We start from the raw sequence: 15008 nt of genomic DNA on the forward strand, positions 1-15008 counted from the left end.
TGCCACAGCACTCTAGCCCACGCAACACAGTGAGACTCTGTCTCAAAAAAAAAAAAAAAAAAGAGTGAGTGAAGGAGAAGGCATTGTTCTTAATTTACAGAGTTTAAAATGATGTTTTACTAACATCATAACAATATAAGGCAAAAACCTAATTAAATGCTAAATGATATGATATTGCCAATAAACATAGAAAGACAAGGATGAGGGGGAGAGTAATGTGACCTTCAGTCCTTGGGAAAGATTTTGTGGAGGGAGTAGAACTTGAGTTTGGCCTTGACGTATGGGTAGGTAAACTTGATTAGAAGAACAACACAAGCTAAGTATGGAAAGGGTCCCTAGTGGTATTCTGTAATGATTTGGTTGACGATAATCCTTCTTTTGTGTCAACATTTTAGTGAATATGGAGGTGAGACCATACCAGGACCTGCATTTAATCCAGCAAATCATCCAGCTCCAGCTCCTACTCCCTCTGCTTCTTCGGCGTTTCGACCTGTAATGCCATCCAGGCAGATTGTAGAAAGGCAACCTCGGATGCTGGACTTCAGGGTTGAGTACAGAGACAGAAATGTTGATGTGGTACTTGAAGACAGCTGTACCGTTGGTAAGGTTTTTCCTACCATAAAGCCTTCACAAATAAATAATTTATTAGGCAAACATTTAGTTTATATTCTTTCTTTTAGTTGACTGCCAACAGTAAGGGGAAAAAAAGCAAATTGAAACTGATAACTTTCTCTTACAGATTATTGTACTCTATTTTTACTATGTTAAAATTGAGGTAAGTTTGAGAATACTTTTTTCTGTTCTATGTATGTGGAATGGTATACAATGCTGTTTTAGGGCTGATGCAAACCAAATATCTAGGAGCTTCAAAAAATATCCTAATTAAATACATTGCCTATCAGACTTTACAACTGAAGCTCACTCATCTTTCATACTGTATGTCTTTGTTTTGTGCTGCTATATCAGAATACCTGAGACCAGGTAATTTATAAAGAACAGAAATTTATTTTCTCACATTTCTGGATGCTGGAAAGTCCAAGATTACGGTGCCAGCAGAATCAGTGTCTAGAGAGGGCTGCTCTCTGCTTCTAACATGGTACCTTGATGCTGCATCCTCCTGAGGGAAGAAACACTGTGTCCTCACATGGCAGAAGTCCAAAGAGCAAAGGGGACAAAACTCCCTCTGTCAAGACCTTTTACAAGAGCACCTAATTCCATTTGCAAGGGCAGAGCCCTCATGGCCTGCTAACCTCTTAAAGGCCCTGCATCTTAATGTTATCATATTGGCAAAACCTGAATTTTGAATGAAATACATTCAAACCATAATACTATGGTTAGTGAGAAGTCAGACATGAGATACATTTCCATCACTTTTTCTCTCTGCCGCTTGGAAAAATGCTATCATATGAAAGGAAACTCAAAGTATATGCCTATCATTTCCTGGACAGAGTTTACCAAGTTACTATAGTTTAACTGCGTTGAACTCATATTTGATTCAGTTTATTTGATCTACTTTCGTTGTAGAACCGCAAATTGTATTAATTTCTATCTTAATGTAGTTTTGCCTTAATTCTAAGTTCCAGATATTTCTGAAATTTTCCCTTTGTTCCTTTTAGGGGAGATCCTTTCCTAATTTTATTTAATTGTATTAATTGAGACTTGAAAAGCAAGGCTGTTAAATCATTCCTAAACACTAATCAGATTATGTCATTCCCTTTCTTAAAACCATTTAAAAGCTTTTCATTGATTTTAGGATATAATTCATCTTTAACATGGCTTGTAAGTCTCTGCTTGATCAAGCCACTCCTGCCTGCATTTCTAGTTTCATCTGTTGCCACTTTCCTTCTTGTTACTATGCCTATGTCACATTCAACTTCTTTCAGTTCACTGAGTAAGTTATTAGCCCACTCTACTGGTGGGCTTGTTTCTTCTTCTGCCTAGGTTCTTCACCTAGATCATTCACTTCTCCCTGTACTCATTTCTATGCTCCCAAATATTCTCCTGTTCATTCTTGTTTTTCAAATTTTAAAAAATTGTGGTAAAAAATACATAACATGAGATTTACACTCATTCTAAGTGTACACTACAGGATTGTTAATTATATGCACTTTTTATCTTGCATAACTGCAACTCTGTACCCATTGGATAGCAACTTCCTATTTTCTCCTCTCTCCAGCTTCTGGCAACCACTTTTCTACCTCTTGCTTCTTAAAACCTGGTAACAGAGAAGTGCTTTCTTCTATCTAAAACAGTTTGTAATGATGTTTAAACCCATATTGTTTTGTTTTATCTGTGGTGAAAAGAGTTTATTTGTATAGCTTTCCTCTTATACTCGAAGACATTACTCCATTTTTTACTTTCTCACACTGAATAATCTAGTTCTATTAATTGTTCCTCAAAAGCTTATTTTTTGTTTCTTTATTCCTCATTGTAATTTTATCTGTACCCTCTGTGCCTTGCTTTGAGTGTATGTGATAAATAAGCTAGGTGGTCATTTTATGCTGTATTTTTAGGTATGTACTCACTGGAAGTGTTTTACCTTAAAATGTTTGGTGCATATTACGCTATGGTTATTTTTGTTAATTCTTTAGGGCTTCTTTTTTCCTCCTCTTATTCATAGGTAAAGGTGTGTACTTGGACATTTTTCAGTTTGAGTTCATGAACCTTGATCTTTCTACTCTTGCATATTAATAGATAATATTTATGGAGTGCATACGGACATACTTCATTTTATCATATTTTATATTACTGTGCTTTGCAGATATTGTTTCTTGTTTTAAGGAAAAAAAAAACCAAATTGAAGGTTTGTGACGACACTGGGTCCAGCAAGTATGTGGGTATCATTTTTCCAACATCATGTGCTAACTTTCTGTCTCCATTGTCATATTTTTGTAATTCTCACAGTATTTCAAACTTTTTCATTTTTATTATATCTGTTATGATAATCTGTGATCAATGAACTTTGATGTTACCATTGTACTTGTTTTGGGGTGCCACAAACCGTGCCCACATATGATGGAAAACTTAATTGATAAATGTTGTGTGTGTTCTGACTACTCCACCAATTGGCCATTTCCCCATCTCTCTTCTGCTCCTCGGGCCTCCCTATTACTGAGATACAACAATGTTGAAATTAGACAAGTTAATAACTCTACAAGAGCCTCTAAGTATTTAAGTAAAAGGAAGAATCACATGTCTCTCACTCTAAACCAAAAGCTAGAATTGATTAAGCTTAGTGAAGAAGACATGTCAAAAACCAAGATGGGCCATAAGCTGGCCTCTTGTGCCACCTTATTACTGATAGGGAAAAAATTTTAGTGGTCTGAATCAAAGATCGAACTAATCACAGCATTCCTGTAATCTAAATCCTTATCTAGAGCACGGCTCTCTCTGGAATTCTGTGAAGGCTGAGAGAGGTGAGGAAGCCGCAGAAGAAAAGTTGGAAGCTAGCAAAGGCCGGTTCAGGAGGTTTAATACATTAACTGCCCTGTGAGTTGTTTTGAACTCACGCTAATTTTGAGCCCAGGGCCTTGTGAAGCATATGTAACTCACTTCTCTTCCTCTTGAGAGCCGCGTGAACTATTTTTCCAAGTTGCATGTAACTCACACACAGAAAACAATAAAAAAATAACAAATTTTTCATTAAATTAGAAAGGATCATTTTGTTTTTGAAGTTTTTATTCTATTTTCATAATAAAACACCATGGCCCCGAGGAAAAAAAATTTTTTCTAGTGTGGCAGTCAATGTGTTAAGGAAAGAAGCCATCTCCCTAACATAAAAGTGCAAAGTGAAACAGCAAGTGCTAATGTAGAAGCTACAGCAAGTTATCCAGAAGATCTAGCTAAAATAATTGATGAAGGTGGCTACACTAAAGAACAGATTTTCAATGTAGACAAAATTGCCTTCTTTTAGAAAAAGATGCCATCTAGGACTTTTATAGCTAGAGAGGGGAAGTCAACGCCTGACTTCAAAGCTTCAAAGGACAAGCTTATTCTCTTGTTAGGGCTAATACAGCTGTGACTTGAAGTTGAAGCCAGTGTACATTGACCATTCTGAAAATCCTAGGGCCCTTAAGAATTATGCTAAATCTACTCTGCCTGTGCTCTATATATGGAACAACAAAGCCTGATGACAGCACATCTGTTCACAGCATGGCTTACTAAATATTTTAAGCTGCTGCTGAGAACTACTGCTGTGAAAATAAAAATTCCTTTCAAACTATTACTGGTCATTGTCAATGCACTTAACCACCCAAGAGCTCTGATGGAGATGTACAAAGAGATGAATGTTGTTTTCATGCCTGCTAACACAACATCCATTGTGCAGCCCATGGATCAAGGAGTAATTTCAACTTTCAAGTCGTATTGTTTAAGTACATTTCATAAGAGTATAGCTGCCATAGATTGTAATTCCTCCGATATTGCTGGATCCAAGAAAAGTAAATTGAAGACCTTCTGGAAAGGATTCACCATTCTAGATGCCATTAAGAACATTCATGATTCATGGGAGGAGGTCAAAATATCAACATTAATAGGAGTTTGGAACAAGGTGATTCTGACCTTCATGGATGAGTTTGAGGGGTTCAAGACTTCGGTGGAGGAAGTAATTGCAGACGGCTGGAAATAGCAAGAGGATTAGATTTAGAAGTAGAGCCTGAAGATGTGACTGACTGATTTGGTGCAATCTCATGATAAAACTTCAGCAGATGCAAAGTTACTTCTTATAGATGAGCAAAGAAAGTAGTTTCTTGAGATGGAATCTACTCCTGGTGAAGATGCTGTGAACATTGTCGAAATGACAACAAATCATTTAGAATATGACATAAACTTAGTTGATAAAGCAATAGCAGAGTTTCAGAGGATTGACTCCAATTTCGAAATTAATTCTCCGATGGGTAAAATGCTATCATTAACAGCTTCACATGCTACAAAGTAGTCTTTCCTAAAAGGAAAAATCAGTTGATGCAGCAAACTTCATTGTTGTCTTATTTAAGAAATTTCCACAGCCACCTCAACCTTCAGTAAATACTACCCTGATCAGTCAGTAGTCATGTACATCAAGGCAAGACCCTCCACCAGAAAAAGATTATAACTCGCTGAAGGCTCAGATGATCTTTAGCATTATTTGGCAATAAAGTATTTTAAATTAAGATATATATATATATTTTAGACATAATACTATTGTGCACTTAATAGACTGTAGTAGAGTGTAAATGTAACTTTTATATTCACTGGGAAACCACTAAATTTATTATAAATAAAGTGTGAATTACTTTATTGTGACATTCACTTTTTTGTGATCATCTGAAACCATATCTACAATATCTCCAAGGTATGCGTGTACTATCTACCAGCCTCTGTATTACATCCTTTATATAATATAATGGATTGTTTGAGTTATTCAATCCTTGTCTTGTTCTCACAAAAAAGGTATTTATTAGTATTACAGACAATATTGTTAGATATAGATAAGTCATAAAAATGATGTGAAATGAAAATAAAGCAAAATAATAAAAAATCTGGTGCATTCTTTGACGTGCGATGGCCTAATTAGAATTGAACCACACATTTGCCTTCAAATTGTCAAATAGCTATTCTTGAAGAGAAATAGGCTTCTTTGTTATATTTTAATATTATTCTTAAAATATAGCAAACCAGTTACTCAGAAAAATAGCAAGTATATCTGACCATAGATAATAAAGAAATTTCTTCCATGTGTCCTCAGAGAGAGAAAACATCCTGTAAGATTATTTCTTTGTGATTAGCCCCACTTTATGTGTCTTGCTTAAGGTCACAGATCTCATGTGTATTCATCCTTGGACTTAAACTCAGAATTACTTGTCTCTAAAGTTCACAGTCTTTTCCTTGCACAATTTACCATGATCTTTTAATAATAATTTTTAAAAATTAAGGTATAATTTACATACAGTAAAGTACAGTTAACCCTGGAAAAACACAGGTCCGAACTGCACAGGTCCACCTACATGTGGAATTTCTTCTGCCTCTGCCACCCCTGAGACAGCAAGACTACCCCGTCCTCTTTCTCTTCCTCCTCCTCCTCAGCCTACTCAACATGAAGATGATAAGGTTGAAGACCTTTATGATGGTGCACTTCCACGTAATGAATAATAAATATATTTTCTCTTATGAATTTCCTTTATATCATTTTCTTTTCTCTGGCTTACTTTGTTGTAAGAATACAGTATATAATACATATAACATACAAGATATGTGTTAATCAACTTCATGTTATCAGTAAGGCTTCTGGTCAACATTAGGCTATTAGTAAAGTTTTAGGGGAGTCAAAAGTTATGCATAGATGTTTTACTGGGGGGGTCGATGCCCCTAACATCCTCACCCCCATTATTCAGCGGTCAGCTGTATATAAATCTTAAGTGTATAGTTGAGTGAATTTGTGTAAATATAAATACCCTTGTAACCACTACCACTCAGATCCAGATAGAGAGTATTTTCTGCGCCCTGGAAGTCTCCCTTATTCCCCCTTGTAGCCATTTACTTCCTCTGACCCATATCACCTTGTATTGCATTTACCTATTTTGACCTTCATATAATTGAAATCATACAGTATGTACTTTTTTGCATTTACCTTCTTTTACTCCACATTACATTTTTGATGTTCAGTAATTTATTTATTCTAACTGCTGTGTAGTATTCTATTATATGAAAATACCATAATTTACCCGATGTACTGGTGGTAGATTTGGGGGCTCTTTCTAGTTTTTTTTTTGTTTTTTTTTTAACAAACCTGCTGTAAACATTATTGTACGTATGTTTGGCATACTTACCTTAAAGTAGAGCTGCTGTGTCATAGGTTATATGTTTGTTTAGAGTTAGCAGGCGCAGCAAAACATTTTTATGAAATGGTTGCACTCCTACCAATAGAACAGAGTTCCAGTTGTCCCTATCCTTGCCAATGATTAATTTCGATAATCTTTTCAATTTTAGCCAGATTCCTGATCCTTTCTTTTCTTTCTTTCTTTCTTCTTTTTTTTGAGACAAAGTCTCACTCTTGTCCTGATAGAGTGCCATGGCGTCAGCCTAGCTCACAGCAACCTCAAATTCCTGGGCTCAAGTGTTCCTCCTGCCTCAGCCTCCCGAGTAGCTGGGACTACAAGGCATGCGCCACGACGCCTGGCTAATTTTTTTACTTCTTGCTTTTGCTCAGGCTGGTCTCGAACTCCTGAGCTCAAGTGATCCTCCCGCCTCAGCTTCCCAGAGTGCTAGGATTACAAGTGTGAGCCACCATGCCCAGCCCCTGATCCTTTCCTGGTCCTTTCTGAATTTCTTTATTTCTTTCCTTATAATCAGTTCAGATTCCAAAGTTCATTTTTAATTCAGACCTTGTAACAGGCTGTCAATCTCTTTTTTCTAACTCAGTAACTAACTGTATTTCTTATTTCAGGTTGATTGTCCAGACTCATCAAACTCTCTTAGATGTGTTGAGGATACCTCTGGTATAGTTTGCAACCTATGTTTTTTCTTTCTTTCTTTCTTTTTAGTTTAAGGTATTCCATTGAATAATAAAAGTTATTTTTTATTTTGAGACAATGTCTTGTCCTGTTACCTAGACTGGAGTGCAGTGGCATGACCATAGCTCAGTGCAACCTCAAACTCCTCAAACTCCTGGGCTCAGGCGATCCTCTCTACTCAGCCTCTGCAGTAGCTAGAACTATAGGTGCGTGCCACCATGCCTGGCTATTTTAAAAAAATTTTTTGTAGAGATGGGGTCTGACTATGTTGCCCAGGCTGGTCTCAAAGTCCTGACCTCAAGTGATCCTCCTGCCTTGGCCTCCCAAAATGCTGAGATTACAGGTGTCAGCCACTTTGCCCAGCCTTGAAAAAATATTTTTATAGTCTTGATTTAGAAGATGTATACTAATGAAACACAGTTATGAATTCAGTATGAGTTTTAAATGAATTTGTATCCTTTAAATCATCAAACCCCATTTATTGATATTTGAAAAACAGTATTATTTATCTTTACAATATTAATTAGTCAGAATTGACCATGCTTGGTGCTTATATGGATTTTCAATAGTATTGCTCAGGCACCCTTAGTTTATTAGTTGGGACCACTTAAAAAGGGTATGACTTAGCCTTTACTTTCTTATTTTAGTGACAGATATTTTTATTATCAGGGGGCAAATTCAGTGCCATACCAAACTCCTTTTAAATCTTAAAATTAGCTCAGATTTTTGTCTGTTTTAAGAAAACTGGAATGTAATTATATATTAAATAAATTTTTAACTGCCTTTATGTTGCATGTGTGAATTCATGTGAATGAACACTGTCTTATTTCAAAAAGACCTGGTTCTTTTTGTTGATAGGCTATTTGGTGTATGGTGAAAGTTCATGGATATTTTGATCACTCAAACCACTTTCTCAACTTGAGTGAAATTCCCCTGTTCTTTTCAAGGATTGGGATCAGAAACGCTGATTTATCTGGATTATTATTATTATTATTAATGTTACATTTTAATTCCATCTTAATATGGAGAATATGACTATGGAAATATTTTAAAGCTTTATCATAGACACAATATGAAAGAATTTCCATGGATCACTGTTTGTAAACCTTTGCCTTCATTATAAAATCTGACTTGTGTTCAAGTATGGTAGAGTAGGAGCAGTCAGGCTTGTTCTATTTGAAAACAAATACAGTTAAGATAGTTACAGACATATTGTAAACAAAATTTGACTCATGACGAATTGTAAACCAGATGTTGTTATTGTACAGACATGTACCTGCTCCTGCTTTTCTTAGCTGTTCCAATTGTATTTGTTCTGAATTATAGTTATTACTTTGTTATGAATTATATGCCAGTCATGAGTTACACATCATTTACCTTCTCTGTGTTCCCTCTTGGCATGAAAGGCATATTTAAAGTGTAGTATTTGGGACATGATAGAATTTTTTTCTTCTTTCACTGCATGTGATTGATTAAGTTCTGTGAGTTCTACCACAGTGTTGCTTGAATCTCTCCTTTATTTTCATCCCCTTTGTTACAGTTCAGGACTTAATTTCTTTCATTAGTTATTAAAATAATTTCTCTGTCTAATTTCCATACGTTCAGTTTCTTTCTTCCTCCAGTTCATATTTTCCATAGCTGCTCTACAGTGACCTGTCTAAAACATAAATCTTATGTCTTTCAGTGGCTCCCTACTTATTAATATATCCTCTTTGATTTGCCCTTTATTATTTTAGTTTTCTGGAAAACTCCTACCCAGTTTTCAAGATCCCACATATTTCCTCTCCTGCAAAGCCTTTCCTAACCTCTATGAACATAGTTAAATGGAATCATCCTCTATGATCCCATAAAATTTTGTATATACTTTAAACATGGCTTTTTAAAACATCTTACCCTTTCTTTGTGTTTCTGGTTTCCCTTCTGAATGTTAACTTCTCAAACTTAAAGACCAGGTCTTACTCTTCTCTAAATTCTTTGTCCCAGTGCACTGAGTAGTGCCTCTTGAGGAAATCAGTTGCTCAATAAATGAGTACATGTATATTTATTAATTCACCTATTACAAGAAGTTTTAAAAAATATACTTCATTAAAGTTTATATATAAACTGCAATATAATTGTCATAGATATAAATCATTTTAGTGTTATTGGAATTGGAGAGACAATAATTTCTGTGTAGCAATATGCATATAAATATTACAATGCAAAGAGATGCTCAGTAAGATAATGCAGGTTTTCCACATTATTACCTAGAAGATGTAGCAAGGTATGAAAGCAAGTTTAAAGGCAGCCAAGAACTTTATATCAGGGTGACACCTAGTGGTAATTTCATGGGCATGTTAATGTTTTTAGTGTCCTATTTAATACTGCAGTTTTGTTTTACTACCCAAAACCTTCTGAGTTTTATTTTTTTTATCTTGAGTAAACTTTAAGAATTGTTTTAAAACATTGGTTCTCCTATAAAATGCTATCTAATGTGATCTCTTTGAGGGTAGGGATTATTGTTTATTATTTTGTCTCTAAGATCTAGCCATGGATTTAACCAAACATACAGTTATTTGTTGAATATAAAGTTTGTTGAATCAGCATTGTCAACAAACCTGCTTTTGCTGGACTTACTCAGCATAGCCTTAATTTCTGGAATGTAGCAGAAAAATAGGTCTCTTTTCATTTGAACAATTTGTCTTATTTTCTCTTTTTAATCTACTTTCTTAAAGCCACTTTTATTATATTGGATACTATTTTAGTTTAAAAGAATCAAGTTGAATATGAAAAGATTTAAAACATTTAGCAAGTGCATTTTCAATCTGAAAAAGTAGTTCAAGTTATTTCAAACCAGTTTTTGTCCCAAATCTATACATTTAGTTTCTAGTCTTGACTCTGTTACACAGATGCACTATATAATCTTTGACAAATACCTTAACCCTCTCTGTGCTTCGGCCATGTTTTATGAACAATAGACGCTACTTAAGTATTTTGTTGTTATTAGTACATATGAAAAGAAGGAAAGAGTGACAATTTTATTTGCCTTACAAAGATATCGTGAGCGTGAAATGACAAGAGGATTGATTATAGCTTGTACTGTTGGGGAGGAAAGACAGCAAATGTTCTGTGTTAGTAGCATTGCTCGATCCATCTGCAAACTGATGTCTGTTGCCTCCATGCAAACAGTTGTGTACTCCCCAGATAATTGTAGAATCATTTTAAAACCTGAGTAAGTAACATCTCAAACTATGGTTTTAATGTGCATAGTTGATTTTTATTTATACATTAGAAGTAATTCTTTAGCTTCACATTTTAAAATTGACATTTGATAATTGTTTGTATTTATGGGGTACAATGTGATATTTTGATACATGTATACATTGTAGAATGAGCAAATCAGACTAATTAATATATCTGTCAGCTTACATAGTTTTCATTTCTTTGTGGTGAGAACATTTAAAATCTACTCTTTTAGCAATTTTGAAATATACATTATTATTAGTTATATTTATTGGAAATATAGTTAGATCACCAATAGATCACCAGAAGTTATTCCTCTTGTTTTACTAAAACTCTGTATCCTTTGACCAACATTTCTCTTTTCCCCACTGAGCTCCTCCCCCAACTCCCAGCCTCTGGTAACCACCATTATACCCTTTACTTCTATGATGCTGAATTTTTAGATTCCATATATAAGTGAGATTATGCAGTATTTGTCTTTTTGTGCCTGTATTATTTCATTTAGCATAATGTCTTCTGGATTCATTCATATTATTGCAAATGACAGAGCTTTGTTCTTTTTAGGGTTGAATAGTATTCTATTCTGTATATATACCACATTTAAAAAAATCTGTTCATCTGTTGATGGGCACTTACATGTTTTCATATCCTGAATATTGTGAATAATGCTTCAATGAATATGGAAGTGCAGACATCTATTCAACATATTTTAATTCCTTTGGATATATACCCAGAAGTAGGATTACTGAATCCAGTTACACATTTTTAAATGTTGTACCTACAGTAAAAAATTTTTAAACAGTGAAGTATATAAGAAAAAGTTAGTATCTTTTCTTTTCCTCATTGTTACTTCTGGCTGTTATCAATCAGTTTGATATATAGTTTGAGGTTGCTATTTTATGAAAAGCCTTTAATTTTACTGATTTAAAATTATTGTTTTGTGAACTACTTTTATCCCTCATGTTACTTTTGTTACCTTCAAAGCAAGGGAGTAAAGAATCAGAAGAATACATTTGTTTTTTTCTAACGTCTTTATTTTCTGCCATTTCTCTTTAAGTCTTTTCTTCTGATATTTATGTATCATCTTTCAAGATAACTTTTGTCCTTTTTAAAGGAATAAACATACATAGTGATGATTATAATAAAAAATAACACTTCACTTTTCCAAGGTCTCATATTTAGCAATTACTGCTGAAAATTAGGAGGTAAGTTTCAAAAGGCTTTTGTGCAAGTAGAGTAGGTCATTTTATTATAGATGTTTGGTGATTACTTTGTGCCCAATAATATGTTACATTCTGGGGCTATATGTAAATAAGGCAGTCCTTATCCCAGAGGACTTCATAGTCTCTGCTGGATTAGGAATAGAGAGGAAGACATGGAAATAAAAGGTATTTATTCATTCATTCACTCATTAATTAATTACTTTCCTCCCCGTCTTTCTCACACTACCTACTCAACACAAGTCACTGTGCTCACCATGCTTAGATCTTATACAACTCTTGCAACAACACATTGAGGCAGATACCATTATCCCTGTTTCAAAGGTGAATAAACTGAGGCTTAGAGACTTCCTGAACCAGTTCAGTCTTAGACTGAATGTAGAACACATGATCTTTCCATTGAAATAATTTCTATTATGAAAGTACATACAGAGTGCTACGAGGTTATTGAAAAGGAAGCAATTAATTTAATTTTAGTTGTGTGCTGTGAGTGTGGAAAGGGAATAAATAGGGTTGTGGGAATGGTGAGGAAAGATTTCAGAGAGGACCAGGCTATGAAATATGGGTCAAATATGTCATGTAGATGAAGTGAGGAATAATTTATTCTAGGCAGGGGAAAAGCACAGAGGCAGGAATGATAACGATATATCTGAAGGAATAATGAAGAATATAACTGTCTTGAGCATAAAGTTGGGGGTGGGATCTTCAAAATTATATACTCTGCTCTTTGAAAGACATTCTTAAGAAAATGAAAAGACAAACTGAAGACTGGGAGAATATATTTACAAAGCACATACCTTATTAAGCACTTGTATCTAGAATACATAAAGAACTCTCAAAATTCAATCTTAGGGGACAGACAATTCAATGAAAATATAGGCAAAAGATTCAAACAGACACTTCATCAGAGAAGACATAGGTAGAACATAATCATGTGAAAAGATGTTCAGCACCATTAGTCGTTAGGGAAATGCAAACTAAAATCACAATAACAACTATATACCTATTAGAATGGCTAAAATTTAAAAGACTGGATACTGAGGGTTGGCAAGAATGCAGAGCAACTGGAAATCTCATACGTTGCTGGTAGGAATGCAAAATGGTATAGACACTTTTGAAGAAGTTTAGTAGTCTCTTATAAATGAAAACATGTACTTACCATATGATCCAATAATTCTATTCCTATGTATTTCCCAAGAAAAATGAAAACATATACACGCAAAAACTTGCAGGTGAATGTTAATAGCAGCTTTATTCATAATGGTAGGTCCCAAAGTAGAAACACCTCAACTTTCTGTCAACTGATAGTGGATAAGTAAATTTTGATACAACTACACAATGGAATACTACTTAGTAATAAAAAGGAACAAACTGTGGATACAGGCAACAGTGTGAATGAATCTCACAACATTATGCTAAGTGAAAGGAGCTAGACACCAAAAGCTATTTGTATAATTCTATTTACGTGGCATTCTGGAAAGGCAAAACTATTAAAGAAATCAGATCAATGGTTGCCAGAAGTTGGGAATAGAGGAGGGAATTGACTGCAAAGGGGGACACAATGGAATGTTTTGTGGTGATGGAAATGTTCTTTATCTTGATGGTGGTGGTGGTTGCACAGGAGTATATACATTTGTCAGATCTCATCTCATCAAACAGTGCCCTTTTAGGATAAGTTCAAGCTCATTAGCTGAGTGCGCGCGCGCGCATGCATATGCGTGCATGCTCCTTCCCTATCTGGTCATATCCTACCTTTCTAGCCCCCCGTTTTCCTTTCCTGATAAGCACCAAGTTCTAATTTTATTGTGTTCTACTGTATGCCAAGTGTACTTCTAGTCCCTTAAAGATAGGCCCGGTATTAATATTAAATTGATTTATTAAACTCATACTGTAAGCAGCTTTAGAGGTTAAAAATACAGTCTAAAAAGGATAAATTAAGCAATTAAGTAGTGTGTTAAAAAGCAACCTTCAGGCAGAAGCGATTGTTAAGTTAAACTAGTATGAAACAGAGGTTCTGTAGTGAAGTCACTGATCATGGAAAACCCACAGCAACAGGAGATAGTACCCACATGCTTGACATCTGAATCATTTCCTCTATTCCTCTATCTTTCTTATCTTCAGGTTCTATTAGTATTAAATCCCATAGGAGTGTTTCTAATTTTGTGTGCATAAAAATTACATAGAGCTGGGGGATGGGGTGCTGATTAAATGTGTAATTCCTAGGGTGAATCCCATGGTTTTAGATTTTAATTCTGTAATGAGATAGACCCCACACATCTCCAGTTTTTTCAAAAAAACAACACAAGGGATTCTGGTGAAATTGATTCAAGAACTATATCTTGAGAAACACTGCTATAAATTCTTCTTCACAGATTACTATCTCATGCATCACCTTTTCCATTTTCAACATAGGCAGTTTATGCTTTCATTCACTTTCTGTTTTTGCTGTTTTAATAGCCTCTGCTAATAAGGTTTCACCTTTTTTGTTTCCCGTTCAATTCTTTGCTCTTCTACTAGATTGTTTTCTTGCTTAAAATCTGTAACAAGTGTCTCATGGTACTAAATATACAAGGTTAAAATCTAGTGCTTAGAAGAAAGCCTGTCAGTAGATATTAGTTAGATTGTTCACCCTTTCTTCCTTGAGTTCTGGGATATAAATTGCCTCTCTGTTTTTAAATACTTCATTTGTAATCTCATTCCTACTCTGGTGTTCATTGTAGAGAATTTTTTAAATGAACAAAAGAGAATGTGGAGAAAAGATAACTCTCACATACCGTTGGTGGGAATGTAAATTAAATTAGCATAGCCACTATGGAAAAACACTGGAGATTGCTCACAAAACTAAAAATAAAACTACCATATAATCCAGCAATCCCACTACTTGGTATTTATCCAAAGGAAAAGAAATCAGTATATTAGAGGGACACTTAGACTCCCATGTTTATTGCAGCATATTCACGATAGCAAATATGTGAAACCAACCTAAGTGTCCATTAGCGGGAGAATGGATAAAGAAAGTGTGGTACAGATACACAACAGAATACTATTCAACCATAAAAAAGAATGAAATCCTATC

The 15008-nt window shown here is 34.8% G+C and overlaps 1 protein-coding gene across 1 annotated transcript in view; it reads left to right on the forward strand.

Moving 5' to 3' along the window:
* Window positions 1-351: 351 nt before the first annotated feature.
* The window catches only part of FAF1 (Fas (TNFRSF6) associated factor 1), a 334517-nt gene continuing 319860 nt past the window's right edge, over window positions 352-15008 (forward strand). The window contains exon 1 of the mRNA XM_012639350.1: window positions 352-601. Coding sequence (XP_012494804.1) covers window positions 352-601 — 250 coding nt within the window. The remainder of the gene's footprint in view (window positions 602-15008) is intronic.

The sequence above is a fragment of the Propithecus coquereli genome, unplaced genomic scaffold (assembly GCF_000956105.1).
Source record: "Propithecus coquereli isolate 6110/MARCELLA unplaced genomic scaffold, Pcoq_1.0 Scaffold14, whole genome shotgun sequence".
Taxonomy (NCBI): Eukaryota; Metazoa; Chordata; class Mammalia; order Primates; family Indriidae; genus Propithecus; species Propithecus coquereli.